This window comes from Oncorhynchus clarkii, chromosome 28 (genome assembly GCF_045791955.1).
Source record: "Oncorhynchus clarkii lewisi isolate Uvic-CL-2024 chromosome 28, UVic_Ocla_1.0, whole genome shotgun sequence".
In the NCBI taxonomy this organism is placed as follows: Eukaryota; Metazoa; Chordata; class Actinopteri; order Salmoniformes; family Salmonidae; genus Oncorhynchus; species Oncorhynchus clarkii.
The window spans coordinates 33660180-33678850 of record NC_092174.1 but is presented as its reverse complement, the minus strand read 5'-3'; the positions used below and the strand labels follow the sequence as shown (position 1 = coordinate 33678850).

Below are 18671 nucleotides of genomic sequence, written 5' to 3'. Positions count from 1 at the left end.
GGCCGTGTTTATGTAATTGAGAAACGCTGTTGTTTATCTCGCAGACATACCTGGCCCTGAGCGGTGTGCGCGTGCATGCATGTGAGTGTGACGGAGTGTGTAGTACATGGTATTGTTGCTCTGCCCTCTGGAGATTTGCAAAGACCGTCGTATACCTACCTACCTGTGTTTACCTTAGATCAGGGTTCCCCAACTAATCATCAAGCTTTGATCATTTGAATCAGATGTGTAGTGTTTGCGCAAACCGATTTTGGGAAACGCTGCCTTAGATCATTGCTGACAATGGTCGCCAGCGGTTACCTCTACTTCAGGACAGGTGGCCAATAAGAATTCACTGTGGGAGGGGCCCTTAGGGGAAAGAGGAAGCAGCGCTGTTGTTTGCGGAGAAGGATGAAGTCACCCTCTGGATACTGATCTGAGGTCGGCTTTCTATTTCCCCCCTAGTGGTTACTGTGAGGGTTTGAGGACTTTAAGCTGAACCTATATCTGTGCGAAAATGCATTCTCTTACTGGAGTTTGTTTTTTGTCACAGGAGGGGTAAAAAACAGTTTCCTGTTCTCAGCTTTGTCCGTATTGTACCAGCCAGCTGCTACACACAGACAGCACAGCAGTAACGTACAACACAAGGTAAGCGCACTGCACCTATCGCAGAGCAGAAGCGATAAAAGACGAATTTACAAAGATAATGCTATTATGTTAATAATAGGAGGTGGGTCTGTGTCGTACAGGGGTGTCAAACTCATTCCACGGACTGCCGAGTGCCAGCGGGTTTTTGGTTTTTCCTTCCAGTTAAGACGTAGACAACCAGGTGAGGGGAGTTCCTTACTAATAAGTGACCTTAATCAATCAAGTACAAGGGTGGAGCGGAACCCGCAGACATTCGGCGCTCGGTGGAGTGAGTTTGACACATGTGGTGTAGGAGATTGAGGCTGAAGTGAAAGTGAAAGTGTTTAGTGCTCTACATTTGAGCATAGCAGAACCCCCAAAACTGAGGTTGTGCGTTTGGCATGTGTTATTGAGAATACATACATATCTTATCTTGTATCTGTTTGTTTAGCTTTAGAGTACTTACATAAACTATCCAGACACCTGTGACTTTGTAGTATACACATATATATTGAACAAAAATATAAATGCAACAATTTCATTGATTTTACTGAGTTACAGTTATGAGGAAATCAGTCAATTGACAAATTCATTATGCCCTAATATATGGATTTCACATGACTGGGAATACAGATATGTGTAACAGTATAGCTTCCGTCCCTCTCCTCGCCTCGAACCAGGGATCCTCTGCACACATCAACAACTGACACCCACAAAGCATCGTTACCCATCGTGCCACAAAAGCATCAGCCTTTGCAGAGCAAGGGGAACAACTACTTCAAGGTCTCAGAGCGAGTGACGTCACCGATTGAAACGCTATTATCGCACACCACCGCTAACTAGCTAGCATCGGTTACATATGCATATGTTGGTCACAGATACCTTAACAAAAAATGGGCCTCACAATGGGCCTCAAGATCTTGTCACTGTATTTTTGTGCATTTAAATTGCCATAGATAAAATGCAACTGTGTTCGTTGTCTGTAACTTTTGCCTGCCCATATCATAATCCCAATGCCACCTCTGTTCACAACATTGACAGGCGGCTAATGGTAGAGAAATGAACATTCAATTCTCTGGCAAAAGCTCTGGTGGACATTCCTGCAGTCAGCATTCCAATTGTACTCTCCCTCAACTTGACATCTGTGGCATTGTGTTGTGTAACAAAACTGCACATTTTAAAGTGCCCTTTTATTGTCCCCAGCACAAGGTGCACCTGTGTAATGATCATGCTGTTTAATTAGCTTCTTGAAATGCCACACCTGTCAGGTGTATGGATTATCTTGGTAAACATGGATGTAAACAAATTTGTGCACAACATTTAAGAGAAATAAGGTTTTTGTGCATATGGAACATTTCTGGGATCATTTACTTTCAGCTCATGAAACATGGAACCAACACTTTAAATGTTGCGTTTAAATTTTTGTTCAGTGTATATGCGAGCGAGCAAACACACACAGGGCCACACATACGTACACACAAGTCATACACAGAAAGGGGGGTGCGATTTTTAAGCTCACAAAAACACACAGCTGTGTTATTCAGAATCGCCTCATAATTCCTCCATGTTAGATTGGCCAGGCCCAGTCACCCTGGGCAACAGGGGAAGCTTATCAGCTCCTCACCCTATTCCCCTACCAGCGTGGCCTAATTCACAATGCTCTTTGTACACACACACACACATACACACACACACACACACATACACACACACACACACACACACACACACACAAAGGACAGCGAGTGTGTTATGGAGCTTATCACTGTCCCTAAGGGTCTGGCAGCAACTTCACAGGATCAGATCACATGACTGAAGCCACAGACACCAACACATGTGATGGATGAACCTTCTAGATGGACTGTGTCATGTCCCAAATATTCTTAAAAACCTCCTCTCGTCACCATTGTCCATGGAAACAAGGAGTCATTTAACAATATTGGGAAATATACAGGACACAGAGAACATGGGGAAGCGTTAGCGATAACCCAACATTCAAAACAACCACAATACAAGATGGCAGCCTGGCAGACGTACAATGGAACATTTCTCTCCGTGGTGACAGCTGTTCCAGGGTTGTTTGGCTCCCTCCCGCTCTCTCAGGAGGAAGTGGAGCCCACAGAATGGGTTGTGCTTCCTGTGCGATAACAGCCTCAGTCGCATCTTGCTCTCTCAGCCGTCACATGCACGCGCGCACACACACACACACTGGAAGAAACAACACAAAGAGCAACATATCTACTGAACAGGCAAAACAGAAAATACTGGCATTCAAAATGCATCGGCATGAATATAGCATGCATGATGTCTGACCTGTGAGCAGCTCTCAGGCTGTCTCATGGAAAGTCTCTCTCTCTCTAAGGGGTTTAAGGATAGAGTGGGAGGAGCTCAGGTAAACAGAGGCGTGTAGCACAACAACTGTCGTCATGGTGCATGTTACCTGTACGTGGTTGTTTACCTACTGTGTGTGAGAAAGAGAGGTCATGGTAGGCCAGAAACAGCAAAACAGGATTTTCTGGTGCTAACAACAGTCAGTAACTGCCTGAAGAGTGGAGGACAGGTGAGTAAAAGAGTGGAGAGAAAATGTGAGTGACTGAGTGAACAAATAGAGAGGTGGAGGAGAGAGGGGAAAACCTAGAAAGTAAAGGAGCATGTGTGTATGTTATCCTATCTAACATTTAGTTTTTTTTATTTCACCTTTATTTAACCAGGTAGGCCAGTTGAGAACAAGTTCTCATTTACAACTGTGACCTGGCCAAGATAAAGCAAAGCAGTGCGACACAAACAACAACAGAGTTACACATGGAATAAACAAACGTACAGTCAACAACACAATAGAAAAGTCTCTATATACAGTCTATATAACGTGACAACAAGGACAAGGCCTTAAACACAGAGAGGACAGGGCTGGGTTGCTGTTGGGGGTTGATTGTTTCAGTCACGTGATGATGGTGTTGGGTCAATCGACGTAAAGAGTGCGTTTTGTGTCCCTTTGATATTTTAGAAGTTGTGCACCAATATTGCATTTTAAAAGCTTATTCAATGAAGTGCCCATTGAAATAAACCACATGGAAAATTCAATACATCTGTTTTTTGATATGAATGAAGACTTGTTAAAGCGTCCCTCTGTGACTTCTAGGAAGATTTAAATCCATTTAAACCCCAAAATGTGTCCTCGTTTTCACCACCATTGTAAAGCCCTAGTTATTATGTTGCTTTGACAAAGTGTCAAGAAATGTTTTTATTTCGTGTGATTAGTGTGATCTATTTACGTCTGTTCCTCATTTTAATGTCAACCCTGCTATGGTGACTCATTTAAAAAAAAAAAAAATCTAAAGAAACATTGAACATCTAATTGTCAAATCATAGTGGAAAAGCAGGTTTTGTGGTGGAAAAGCGAGCAAGTCGATCACACTGTAACAAGCCAACCGTGTAGTTTTTTTGTGTTTAAAAAAATAAATAAAATAAAGCTTGCATTCAATTGCCCCACCCTGTTGTACACAACAAGCTTCCATTTCCTCTGTCACAGGGGGATTTATGGCTGATTTAAAGAGCCACTGAACACGCCGATTGACACGCGTTTTTCTGTTGATCATTAGAAAAACAAGATTTCAGTCTTGGAAGTGTGTTTCTTGACCGATTCCGCGTGTGGTCTCACATGAGACACTAGACATGGAAGCGTATTTCACATCCTCAAAACTCCCAGAATGAATCTAAAATAACTCAAGACATCTGTCATTGTAATGTTTTAGTTGCTCAATTTTACTAAGAGGTTTGGTGTAGTATTTAACAAGTTAGAAAATGCGTGATGTCTTATGTAAACAAAGTCAGAGCTGTTGGGGAGGTCTGTCTCAATAGCTATATTTCCACAACCTTGTCCAGTGATAATGATTTTTTTTTGTCGACATTTAGAAAGTTTGCATAGAAAATCCTTTCAACAATTATCTGCTAGGGTTTCCATTGATCTATCCTGTGTTTATGAAAACAGCTGGACATCACACCTTAAAAAATTTTTTTTTTTGCAAAAACCTACAGTGTAGAATAAAAATGTAGTGGTTGAAGTGTTTCCATTACCCATTTAGGTAAATTGTGCATTAATAAATTGGCGACGGCATAAAATTATGCCCCCCCCACCTATCCGTTTTTTGTCTCATGTAGCCCGCGAAAGCCAGCATGGATAAATGCAATAATTTACTAATATTTTCCATATTCTAATAATTATCATGTACCAACATATCGCCATGGTCCATGCCTTGCTGAAACTTGCATTCCTGTATATCTGATATAATTGGATGGTGAAACTTCCAAGCCAACCAGATAAGCAAGGCCAAGCATTTCAGGCATTCTTGCACATCAGGACAATCCCTGTTCTGCAAAGAAACATACATTTTTTATTTGGCAAGCAGTAGGCATTTAGCATTAAATGTGGAGTGGAGCTTATGTGATTAGCCTACATATTAGCCCAGCATATTTTCAAAAGTATTCGGCAATCATAATTTATTTTAAAAATAGTTTCTACCATCATTTGTTGCAATAAACAAAGTTAGACAAAATAAAAATCAACCCCTGTTGAACGATACAATTTTTGTAGATCTTTAACCTCTTACCTCTTAAGATGGGAAAAAGTTGAACGTGCTCTTTTATGACGGACAGAATGTTAAAATTAGGTCAAATAAAAGTAGTTTTTTTTCTTCACCAAATTAATTACACTACCCAAAAGTACTCACTTGGTGGAACTACAGTACCCTGTTATAATGATGTAGGAGTGATGGGCGAAGATGTAGGTTTTTCAGTCTTGTTTCTTATTGATGCCTGTTAGTGATGCCTGTTAGTAACGCAACAAATCCCTTATGAGTGTTTGTCTAGAAAATGTACATTACAGTCTGTGTCGGGGTGTGAAGAAATCCTAATAAGATTAAACAGCCGTCAAAAACACAGGCACTCATTACCTAGCACTTTTTGTGATTCCTTCTCTCTGTAGTAATGTAACCCTGTGTCTGTCTGTTCGCTCTGTGCTTATCTCTCATATGAACTATTCCAAACACATTCCAGACGTGCCTGCCCTGACCAGAGGGAAAGCACCATATCTCCGAATGAGGAGTTTCCCCTCCCTTCAAACTGACACACACACACACACACACACGTCAGGGTGACCTGGCACAGTGTATGTATGATACACACCCTAATGCAGAAGTCCATTGTCCGACCTGAGCATTAGGTTCTCTGAGCAGGCGCAGTTGCTCTTTTTTGCCTCCTCCCACCCCTCCCCCATACACACACACAAACACACTCATGACGCAGTCCGGAAGCTTCTTTCCTGTTGCTGGTTTGGTCTCTTTAGAAAGGGAGATAAGAAAGCAGTGCGTGTGAGAGCTGAGAGAAAGAGAGCAGAAGGTCTGTGTGGCATAATAGTGTGATAAGAGGGATATGAATATAAACAGTTGCTTGTTATAGAGGACAGTGTTTTTGCCCCTCACTAACAGACTGAACCCACAGACTGTTGTTCTGCCAGCGGAGTTTATAGAGCCCTGATCATGTGATTCTGTTCACTGTCTGCACTTTGATCAGAAAGAGTGTGGCTTATGTAGTCTACAAGTAGAGTTATCATAGCTTGAAGAGACTTCTCTAATGTAATCTCTTTCTCTTCTCACTCCCTCCCACCACCTCTGTTCCCTTTTCTCAGGTTGAGACCACAGGACCGTTGGTGGCCTCCACTTCTTCATTGAGGGTAGAAACTTAGAAAGAGAGAAGGAAACAAGTAATTGATTCTCCCTGCAACTTCTCTGTCTCTGCTCCTGTTCAACATCTCATCTATGGAACATCTACTGAGGACTCCTGCAGGATTTTACCTCAACAATTTAACCAACTAGCCAAGCCAAAACTCACTCTTCTGAGAGGTCAAGCCACTGTGCTGGAGTGAGGAACGAGTTACTAGCCAGCTATTTATCTGAAGTTACTTTCATTTAGACAGTTTAGTCACTGTGCTGTTCAGGCATGCAGTTAAGAGTGACTCATCCTCAGGAGGACCTGTGAGAAACAGACAGGGGGAAGCTTTTGATACGACTCTCTGCTCAGGAACTTCTGGAACACAGAACCTGTGATTTGACACCTGTAACTTCGATTTGGTGCTCTGGAACTTAGAAAGTGTTGTGTGAAACTGTTGGACATCTGATGTGGAATGCTGGGATGATGACATCGTAGACCTGTTATTGGAGTATTCTGGGATGTCTTCCATGCTGCAGCAGACGGAACTCATCTTTGAGTTTGCCAGCGACCACGTGAACAATGGACTACAGGTGGGAACGACCGTGTGTGTGTGTGTGTGTGTTTGCACACCAACAGATAAAACATCAAGCCTCTTTTAAAATCACACGTCAGTGTAGAACCACTTGGGAAATGAAATATCAAAGTGCAGACAAGCTGTATTGAATCAGAGATAGAATCTACATGTAGAGTAGCCAAGGATAACATGAGGATAACGTCAGACATAGTTATTGAAAGATCAGCACCAATTTACATTGGGAACATACTGACCTATTTCAAATAGGAACAGTAAAAGTAGTCCTCTCACTCACACAACTCTTAAGTTAAAACCCTAAAGTCTAGCCTCACTGTATGTCAGTGTACAACCTCTGCCAAGATTTCAGAACCTCATGGCACAGATGTTAGTACCCTTCCAATTTAACTGCAGAGTTGCTGGTTCAAGCCTTACCTTGGCTGTTGTCTTACAATATCAAACATTAGATATTGGAAATGATTAAATAAAGCATTGGCTCAAATGTAAAATAACTCAATTGAAGTGAGTGACAGATAATTTGTCCCTGTGTTGCAGCTGGATGAGCACTTGGCCTATCCTGCAGTGATAGTGGAGCAGATCCCACAATCCCACCTGCTCTCCTACACAGGCCTGGCCTGTGAGCAGACACACACAGAAGACCACCTGCTAACAACAGGTAACAACAAACACGCACGGTCTAATGAAGGCAATCTGGGGTTGAGCAGCTTAGCCTTCTTGGCATTGTCAACAGCACCTGTAGACAGAAACAGACACATTGACGTAGTAGATTAGGAGGGTTACGTTTGGGTAAGATGTTAGGGTAAGGGGTCTGACTAACAGGTAGGGGTTTTCTGTATAGCTGGGGGGTGTAGGCTCCGAGGCTTCATTCAGCTCCTGAGAGAAAATGTCAGTGTATAACAGGAGGGTGATATACACATCCTAAACTGTGCTGGGCAAAACAATCCATGATACAGACTTTGTGCAGTCAGTCAGTACATTCAGGTGGTTAGCCGGTTAGCTTGCTATGGTAGAAAGGTTAGCTAGCACACTAACTACTTCGACTAAGATGCTATCTGCTGTGTTTATAGCACATATCCTTACTGGAGTATAACAACTGAGCAGTTTCAGTCTAAAATACTGTAGTTTAGTACTGTGGCTAACTTAGCGTCGATATAACGAGGTATTTAGAAAGAATACCCTAGCTGGGTCATTCCTATAATGCAGTATCTTTTCTGTTCACAGGAAATATCACTTCTGTGACCCTGATATCACTTTCCACCCTGTTAGTTTGTTGCATTTCTCCATTTAAGAAAACAACCCCTTTGCTACAATACCCCACACTTTCTCAATGTGGTGTCATCTGTACTTACAGTGCCTTGCGAAAGTATTCGGACCCCTTGAACTTTGCAACCTTTTGCCACATTTCAGGCTTCAAACATAAAGATATAAAATTGTATTTTTTTGTGAAGAATCAACAACAAGTGGGACACAATCATGAAGTGGAACGACATTTATTGGATATTTCAAACTGTTTTAACAAATCAAAAACTGAAAAATTGGGCGTTCAAAATTATTCAGCCCCCTTAAGTTAATACTTTGTAGCGCCACCTTTTGCTGCGATTACAGCTGTAAGTCGCTTGGGCAGGCAGGACAGAATTCACCTATCAATATAACGCATAGTCATTCCAACTACCTCTGATCCGGCGGACTCACTAAACACAAAACTGTGTTTCTAAATGATGCCTGAGTGTTGGCGTGTGCCTTTCTGGTTTGCTTAAAATAAGGAATTTTACTTTTACTCTAGTATGACAATTAAGTACTTTTTTCACCATTCTACTTAAGTACATTTTTAAAACCAGATACTTTTAAACTTTACTCAGTAGTATTTTACTAGGTAACTTTTACTTTTAGTTGCCCCATTTTCTATTTGGCTGTCTTTACTTTTACTCAAGTATAACAATTGAGTACCCTTTCCACCACTGTCCATCTTTCCATGTTTCATGTTGTTAGTCTTTATGTCCCATTCATGTCCACCCTGTTAGGCTAAACTATAGAGAAAATTAACCACTTTTCAAAATGTTAAAATATGTTTGATAGAGAAGTTAAAGTCCTGTTCAAGTGTTCACCATTATGCTAGCTCAATCTTGCTGACTCACAGAACTATGGCTAATTTAGGGTCCAAATTTCCACCCAGTTATGATTATACACCTAACAGTTTGGAAAATGCACACAAAGTGCCTGAAAGTCAAATGTCCTTTTTCTGATAGAATACATTTTTTCTTTTATATTTCAACTTTCCCCCCCAAAAGTTATGAGGTCCAAAAGGCACGCCAAGGAAGGAATGACCCAGATATCTCTACTCATTTTGGTGAGGGGGCTGTAAACAAAGATCATAAAGCTGGCTGACCACATCCGTACTGTGGCCTTCACACTTGAACCAATCAGAGAAGTTGGCAAATCCAGGAAGTGAAACAAAATACACGTCTTGTGGCTACTGCAGCTTTGACAAAGTTGCTTATCATGTTGCTAGCTATCTGGAGTAAACAGTTTGTGAAACTAATGATTTAGTAGTGAGGCTGTTAATGCAAGTAAATGTGTAGCCAATAGGTTTTGTAGCTTCACTTGTCTACTTTCTAGCATGTTAGCTAACTTTAGTTCAATCGTTCAGCCATGGCCTGTTACAACATTATTATGGCCATCTCAGTTTAAGCTTGATTTTGCTAGCTAGTGAATATACAGTTAGACTTTTGTTGTGATAGAAAGCAGTGGAGGCTGCTAAGGGGAGGAAGGCTCATAATGGCTCAAACTGCGCAAATGGAATGGCATCATACACATAGAAACCATCCATGTGTTTGGTGTATTTGATACCATTCCGCACCAGGTATGCTAGCTAACAGTGTAGAAGCTAGATAGCCCTCTTGTTTACTCCCACTGTCCCATCACTAGGGATAGGCCCACAGACAGAGCCATGATGTCATGCTGACACATTACCCCGCCTCTCTCTCTACATATCTTCCCTTTATCCCAACCTCTCTCCTATCTCTCCGTCTCCAGTGGAGGACAGTGAGAGTGGAGATGAGGAAACCATGGAAACACTGGTGGCAGCTGAGACTCTCCTCAACATGGACTCCCCTGACTCCCTCTCTCTGGACCAACAGCACTACAGTGAGACACACACACACACACACACACACACACAGATAGTTTAAGTTAGTAGCTCAGGGAGTAACTTGTCTTGACTCTAACTCAGTCTTTGCGTAAACAAATCTAACTGGGTTTGGAGCTTGTCTACCATCACAATGGCCACGTTCGGTTGCCAAACATTGTTGAACGTTGCAGATCAGAGCTGATATGATCCCTTATTATGCATGTCAGAGGGGCATGTTATTCTACATAGCCTATTTCTATCGGGAATGTTCCAAAACATTGCATCCTGCTGAACGCATCTCAGGTTTCTTTGTATCACTCCCTAGTGCAAACAAGCATCTATATTTCTGCTCTGCTTGGAGCAGATGCATTCATCCTGTTCTCATATATAATCAAATTGTCTCCTTGTAGACTCATTTATTACACTGTAACCCCTAACAGTGTGTTTGTCTCCTCCCCTCTAGCCCAGCTGTACGTCCCTGCCCTGGGTGATGTCATCACGTCACCCGTTACCCACCAGTTGACGGTGTCAGCGGAAGGCCTTGTGGGAGCTCTGGGCCAGCCCCAGTGGGTCACACTGCAGAGGGAGACTGTTGCTGAGCAACCAAAGAAGAAGAGAGGTTAGATTGTCATTATCTGGCCATGCTTTCAAACTATAAATTGTAATCATAACCACAACAACCTTAGCTCGTATGCCTGCTCATCATTTTTGACAATACAACTACTTTTTCTTTCTCACCTGGCCATTTATGGACTACTGTCATTTTGACAATGCCAAAATGTCATTGTGACATAACAACTACTCTGTTATGCATTTTAGCTAAGAAATCCAAAAGGCCTGAATCCCCCACACCGGACATCACATTCAAGAGGGGCAAATACAGCAAAGGTACACACCAATGGCTGTATATGATCAATCACGTGACACCATTCATTTCTATGTGAAGACTCAATAGTGCATTTGAAGCCAAGGAAGTCGGTTAAGATGGTGTCTTATGGCTACATAACGGTTATTGCTATTTGGTATCCTTGGGACGTCCCTACCACATTGAAGTTGACATTTTAAAATGGTAAGGTTTATGGTTAGGTAGGGGTAGGGGTTAGGGTTTAGGATAGGGAGGTCCCAAGGACCCCGGATAGCACTAACTGATGCATAACATACGCTCTTATTGAGTATCTCAAGTTGAAGACTAACTGGGGTACTTCTACTTTATGTGATTTTAAAATAATCTGGTCTTGTAGAAGCAATTATTGGTTCCAAGATTGTCTTAAAAATATATATATTTACACAAAGAATGACCATGTAGATACCTATTTTCCCATTCACTATAATGGGGATCCTGTTTTCTGCAAACAATGCATGCAGTACCACGGTCGGCCTTGAACTTTGTGGCTTCAATGAGAAGAGGCGGTCGTTTTTAAATTTATCTAGGCAAGTCAGTTAAGAACAAATTCTTAATTACAATGACGGCCTAGGAACAGTGTTCAGGGGCAGAATGACATATTTTTTTACCTTGTCAGCTCGGGGATTCGATCTAGCAACCTTTCGGTTACTGGCCCAACGCGCTAACCACTAGGCTACCTGCCGTTCTCCTCTGGTACATACACACAAACAGACACACCCTCCATCTCACCTCTCCCTCACCTGTTTCAGGTAACACTATGTTCTTGTGGCAGTTCCTGATTGAGCTTCTCCAGGACAGACAGGCCTGCCCACGTTACATCAAATGGACCAATCGGCATGCAGGGATCTTTAAGCTGGTCAACTCCAAGGCTGTGGCCAGACTCTGGGGCAAACACAAGAACAAGCCAGACATGAACTATGAGACCATGGGCCGAGCACTCCGGTACACTGTAGTTACATTAATTACATTACAATAATAATAAGTTACAGTCTGTGTCCCTGCAGGTGTGTGTGTATCAAAGCTGTCCTCTCTCTGTCCCTGACAGGTACTACTACCAGCGTGGGATTCTGAACAAGGTGGAGGGTCAGAGGCTGGTCTACCAGTTTGCCTCTCTGCCCAAAGACATGGTCTTCATCAGCGACGATGAAGACCAGGAGGACCAAGACAATCATGAGGAAGAAGAGGACGATGGCGATGATGGCGTCCCAGATGACCCAGAGGACAGTCTGCCCTACAGCGACCAATCCCTGGACGATTTAGGGTCCTACGAGCATTCTTTCCTTCCCCCTCCCCAGGCTACCAGAGGCTACCATAGGCCCAGACAGACCAGCACAGGTCCAGCAGCAGCCCAGCGGCGCCGACCCGGCCCAAAACCCAAGACCCAACCCCCAGTCTCGTCCTTAGCCCATCGCAGGACAGTCCTCCGGCCACCAGGGGGCAGTCTGATCCAGCAGCAGCATCTGCCTATAGTCTCAGCTGAGATGCTGCGGACCCTGCAGAACGTGCAGTCTTTGCAGCCTGGTCAGCATGGGTCAGTCTTCAGAACTGCTCAGCTGTTGGGGAGTCTGTGTGAGAGACAGGCTGCTAGTGCAGAACAGACCACCAGTCAGATAGTGACTCTACAGTTACAGCCCTTGACCTGCCCTGTCAAGCAGGAGGAGCTAGAGGTTAGGACTGAGGAGGACCCAGACTCAGGACTGATTGTGGAGTAGGATGCCCCGAGACATCTGATCAGTATCAGCCACTGTCCTTGCCCCATAGCCAAGATGACTGCAGAAGACAATGATTTTCAAAGGGAGACTTTAGAGAAAGATGTTGGACAGTTGTGATGTAAATTTGATTTATTTTACAGATGTGACAGACTTGGATGGTCTTTCTCTCACTCTTACATTCCCTTATGCACCAGAGCCATTCTTACAGAGAGTTAACCAAACTGTCTTCCATGTTGGCACCAAACACTCCATGTCGATAACATTCCTAATCGGCATTCTAACAAGAATGTAATTGTCTTAGAACTCTTGATACCAACATGACAGACATTCTAATTGCCGACCAAAGACATGCACTGGATTGTACAGCCTCGCTGCAGAGCATCCTGCACTGCTCTGTGTTCGTAATTCAGCTCCACTGAATGCAGAGGGAGCTCGTGCACTGTTCCTGTTCTCTCAATGTTCTTTTCTCAGCCATGACCAGTACTTTGCACTATTAACATGTACCATTTATTTGTCACCACTCTCTCACCTACCAAAGTGCCTCAAATAATAATTTTCCAGCTTTCACCAAAGACAGTCTTAATCTGTAGCATGCTAGCTACCACATATTGCTCCTTAACATTCTTATTTATGTGTGTGTCACTTGTTGATCTTCAACGTAAACACACTCTCATACTGTCACCCACACCAGTAGAAGACCCACCATCAGTGCTTGAGGTAAACGTGTCCTAGTCGATGTGTTCAGGGAGTACATTCCATAGAGATGGCACATCGCACGGATTGTGGTTCTAGTGTTTGTCGGCAGATCATTCAACGTGCTGTGTTGTAGGGACCACCCGCTGTAGACATCTGACTGCCTACATTTTCCACAGGATTCTACATGTAAAATCGGAAATTACGTTCAGAGATGCTAAGTACTCTCGGCCAGCAAACACCACTGGTGTGTCTGAGCCCTTAACTTTACAGGCTTTTGGTTACATTCATACTTAAGTAGAGTATACAAATAAATACAAATCAAAAGGGATTTTCTGTTTCATTTTTGCAGCGGTACTGTTGGCTTTACTGCATCTTAATCTCAATGTTGACGGGGTGGCTGATGACTATCAATGATGATAACTGAATGATAAAACTTCTCTCACGCTTTTGCTTTTTAAGAGAGTAAACGTACTTCTGCCAGAGTTGGTAGTTGCCCAATGACCCTGATCTAAGGTTTTCCCTGGTCATAATTTGGGGACGGTAAGCTGATCCTAGATCTGCCCCTATGGGCAACTCCTACCTGGAGCCCTTCTGCCAGCAATCTTGTTAGCATTCCTGATATGCTGTAATAGTTATACATGTGCTTTCCTGGACCATATATGCCTTGATATATATGTGTTTGTGAACATGTGACTTAATACTTTTTCTGTCAGTTGTTTCTCAGGTGCATCTGTGTTTATTTGCAGCACAAACACAGTATATACCATCCCAATTCCCAAATGTACTCATCTATGCAAAGAAGTATGGTAATGTTGCTCCTCAGGCCTAGACTCTGATCTATGGTTAGTTTTGCTGATCCTACAAGGATGGCTTAAATATATCCTAATAAAAAGCACATTTTCCCATGCAATCTTTTCCTTTAATAATATTGCCTTATGCTTCTTTGCTTTTGCTGGAAGTCTCTGATATATTTGTTACTGCTATTGTGTGAGGAACTAATTGTGAAAATATATACAGAAGGAGTTGATGAAATAGGAATTATTAAACTTGTTTTCAAGAAATAAAAGTTTTAATTTTGAATGAATCCTGACTGTTTTTTGTTTGTTTTTTTCAAACCGTGTGAAAATGTTTCTTGCCCGCACCTACTCGTCCCCGCGGTTAGGGTTCGGTAGTGAGAAGTGCCTACCTAGCCTATTCAGCTGACGGTTGACAGGGCCCGCACCGTACACACGCCTCTACTGTTTTCTGATTCCTACCGAGGACTTTCCAGCTAGCTAGCCACGGCTATCTCCCTCTGACAACACTTCTAGCGCCATGACAACCGAACGGCAAGTATATTACATTTTCGAGTATTTTATTTTAAATGTGTCATTGTTCAAGAGGCTAACGTTAGTTATGTTTGGTCGTTTTAGCAGTTTCCCCGATGGAGTCTGATGAGGACCCATAGAACGCTCGAGGTAAAAAAAAAACGGTTAACGTAAACTCGTACATCGCCTTGGTCCGTACAATTGCCCTTATTTTAGCGCCCCAAAAACGTAATACTTCCAGATCAACTGTAATGTCAATACCATTGTAAAGCACAATTTCTCCCCTTTCCAACAGAATCAATTACATGACCTAAACGCTGCCCGTTCCTGCATAATTCAAGCAGGCAATGAGCTCCGTAGGGTCTTTTTAAAAATGGCGGGTGGGGAAGCGAAACTAATGCGTGATCGTGAGAAGGAGAGATGTCTTGTGGGAAAATGGCTTTTTTTCACTCGATCTGTCCAATTTATCACCGTATCGCCTCTAAAATGTAAATAAAACACTATAAAGACTTTTTATATAATGTGTCATTACATACCTATTTGAAGGTTTGTGTCGAATTTTAATCTGTTTTTTAGGGCGGTGTTAAAGTGATCTTAGAAGTAAACAGCGGCTTTGAGAATGATGACACAAAAAATGACTAGATATCCCCCGTCACTGTCCAGTTCTTGTTTTTAAAGGATGATAGAAGTGCTACACCTGGTGGAGAGAGATTGTAAGACAGAAATAGTTGCTTTATACGTGCTGTATGTTACGACATGACACATCAAGATGTAACGGAGGGTCAGTTTTTTTTCAACTTTTACTCCAATACTATAGAGTACTATGTCGATCAACGCTTGAATAGAAACGTAGTTCACACCCCCGATTTTGACGTCAACACAGTCCCATTAGTTTTCTTTGTAGCCTCGTTTGAATGTTGCGGTTGCGCACATTTGTACGGATTGGGGTGAGTTTACGTTAGCTGGATAGCCAATGTTACCTAACTGACTAACTTTCTAGCCAACTATCTGTCAAACTAGAATGAGCTAGTTTAACTGAAAGTAAAATGCATTATTCTTGATAACTAAATAGTCTGGGGATTTTAAATGTTTTCAATAACCTCAACCCCATATTGCTCTTTTGCACCCCAGTATCTCTACTTGCACATCTATCACTCCAGTGTTAATGCTAAATTGTAATTATTTCGCCTCTATGGCCTATTTATTGCCTTACCTCCCTACTCTTCTACATTTGCACACACACTGTACATATATTTTTCTGTGGTGTTACTGACTGTACGTTTGTTTATATGTAACTCTGTGTTGTTTTTGTCGCACTGCTTTGCTTTATCTTGGCCAGGTCGCAGTTGTAAATGAGAACTTGTTCTCAACTGGCCTACCTGGTTAAATAAAGGTGAAAAGTGTATAGCTAGGCAACGTATTAGTGACTCAAGCTAATGTTGTGCTAACGTTACATTTAGAAACTAAGTTAACTACAGTTAGCTAGCCACACTACCAAATTATTTTTGTCTGAAAATAGTTGTTGCTCAACTCCAGTAGTGATATGTAACTTTTTTTTACAGCAGTTGCCTAACCGCTTGGACAAGAAATCTAACCAGCATAGTTAGCTAAGTGGCTAACCACCTGTCATCACACTTTATTATAGCTAGCTAGCTAATGTAAGTGTAGATTTTGTGCAGAAAGCCAGGTTAAGTTGTTGGGAACATGAACATGTATCCAAACAACAGTCAACCTTCGCTAGTGCTCATAAACATATGTATCTTGGGAATTTAATTCAATTGACCCCAAACTTGCCTATTTGATGACGCTGAAATTGTCCCACAGGAACTGAATGAAGCCTTGGAAGGACACTCTGACAATGCAGAATGGTTCTGCCAACGAGCCTACGCCCACCTTCAACTGAAAAACTACAGCTGTAAGTCTCTTATCCTAACCCCCAACATCTTACCCAAACTTAACCCTAAAGTACTGCTATCAGTCAGACCCTAACCCCAATCCTCCTTGCATCTTCTTAAAGTATTGTTGATTACGGGCTTGTAAATAAGCATTTCACTGCTCTAGCTTTTGATAAAATCCAACCTTTCTTTACTGATTTTCTGAGATTTTGAATAATTTAATTAAAGTGATTGTCTTCTGTTAGTTCTATATTTTTGTCTTTGCTTCAGAAACTTAAGCTATGTTTCTCGTGTGTGTGTCTGTCTGTCTCTACAGGAGCTGTCAACAATGCCAAGAAATCCCAGCAGCTCAACCCCAGCCTTCTTCTTGCCTTCATGAGAATGGGGTAAGACTTACCTACTGTATATCTGATGATGAAGGCATTCCATTGCCTTCATGAGAACAGGGTATGTGTGCAATTTGGCCCTAGCCCATGATAGCTGAGTTGACATGCATTTACTTTTGCAGCTTGTGTATTTTCTGGCAGGAATGTCTGTCTGACTTTATTTCTGTGACTGTGGGGGGGTTAAGTGCCTTGTACAACATCAGGAGATGGTACATGGGATCAGAGAGTAACCTCCCAGTGTCAATGCCACGTTCTGCTTACTTTTTTTTATACGTACATAGAGACGCCACCAATTCTTGGTCATGGACATTTGGTTAAGTCATGGAGTAGGCATGATATTCCATCTGTTAAAATGTGCATGAACCCTGCCACTCCACATCCTCCTTAAATCATTATATATGTCAAACTTAAATTGGTGTCAGTTTTTACTTGAGTTTCTATCTGTTACTGATAACAAGCCTGCCCCTGTCTCCCTCCCTTCAGAATGGCAGAGGACCACCTGAACCACTTTGAGGTGTCACATGCTGCCTTCACGAAGGGACACAGCCTGGATGGTGAGGCCTGCTGAGGGGACAATTGGAGGGCACAGGGGCCTGGTTCCATTTCAGCACCTACACCCTTCCACTAACACCTTCCCCTAATCCCTAAATCTCAAATCGCCCCTTACCCCTATCCTTAGACACGTCATGTACAGTACCAGTCAAACGTTTGGACACACCTATTCATTCAAGGGTTTTTCTTTATTTTTACTATTTTCTATATTGTATAATAATAGTGAATACATCAAAACTATGAAATAACACACATGGAATTTTGTAGTAACCAAAAAAGTGTTCAACAAATCAACATTTATTTTATATTTGAGATTCTTCAATGTAGCCACCCTTTGTCTTGATGACAGCTTTTCACACTCTTGGCATTCTCTCAACCAGCTTCATGAGGTGGTCACATGGAATGCATTCCAATTAACAAGTGTGCCTTGTTAAAAGTTAATTTGTGGAATTTCATTCTTAATGCGTTTGAGCCAATCCGTTGTGTCAAGGTAGGGGTGGTACACAGAAGATAGCCCTATTTTGTAAAAGTCCAAGTCCATATTATGGCAAGAACAGCTCAAATAAGCAAAGAGAACTGACAGTCCATCATTACTTTAAGACATGAAGGTCAGTCAATATGGAAAATTTCAAGAACTTTGAAAGTTTCTTCAAGTGCAATTGCCTAAAAACATAAAGCGCTATGAAATTGGCTCTCATGAGGACCGCCACAGGAAAGGAAGACCCAGAGTTACCTCTGCTGCAGAGGATAAGTTCATTAGAGTTACCAGTTTTTGCAGCCCAAATAAATGCTTCACAGAGTTCAAGTAACAGACACATCTCAACATCAAATGTTCAGAGGAGACTGTGTGAATCAGGCCTTTTTGGTCCAATTGCTGCAAAGTAACGACTACTAAAGGACACCAGTAAGAAGAGACTTGCTTGGTCCAAGAAACACTAGCAATGGACATTAGACCGGTGGAAATCTGTCTAATGAAATGAGTCCAAATTTGACATTTCTGGTTCCAACCGCCGTGTCTTCGTGAGACGCAGAGTAGGTGAACGGATGATCTCTGCATGTGTTGTTCCCACTGTGAAGCATGGAGGAGGAGGTGTGGGGGTGCTTTGCTGGTGACTCTGTGATTTATTTAGAATTCAAGCCACACTTAACCAGCAATTTTAACCCAGGATTCTGCAGTGATATGCCATC

The 18671-nt window shown here is 42.2% G+C and overlaps 2 protein-coding genes across 4 annotated transcripts in view; both read left to right on the top strand.

Moving 5' to 3' along the window:
• The first annotated feature begins 376 nt into the window (after positions 1-376).
• LOC139386845 (ETS-related transcription factor Elf-1-like) lies at positions 377-14427 on the top strand. 3 transcript variants are annotated; one of them, XM_071132696.1, is made up of 8 exons: positions 377-627; positions 6290-6902; positions 7439-7559; positions 9938-10048; positions 10495-10650; positions 10851-10919; positions 11685-11877; positions 11981-14427. In XM_071132696.1, exons 2-8 carry the CDS (start codon positions 6831-6833, stop codon positions 12645-12647), a joined length of 1389 nt encoding a protein of 462 aa, XP_070988797.1. In that variant the 5' UTR covers positions 377-627; positions 6290-6830; the 3' UTR covers positions 12648-14427. The 3 variants fall into 3 exon arrangements, with proteins under 3 accessions (XP_070988797.1, XP_070988798.1, XP_070988799.1); XM_071132697.1 differs by lacking the exon at positions 377-627 and adding an exon at positions 2737-3166; XM_071132698.1 differs by lacking the exon at positions 377-627 and adding an exon at positions 5923-6000.
• A 979-nt stretch (positions 14428-15406) lies between these two features.
• Positions 15407-18671, top strand: part of LOC139386762 (protein SGT1 homolog) — a 38648-nt gene continuing 35383 nt past the window's right edge. The window contains exons 1-3 of the mRNA XM_071132574.1: positions 15407-15431; positions 16862-16931; positions 17415-17485. Coding sequence (XP_070988675.1) covers positions 15407-15431; positions 16862-16931; positions 17415-17485 — 166 coding nt within the window. The remainder of the gene's footprint in view (positions 15432-16861; positions 16932-17414; positions 17486-18671) is intronic.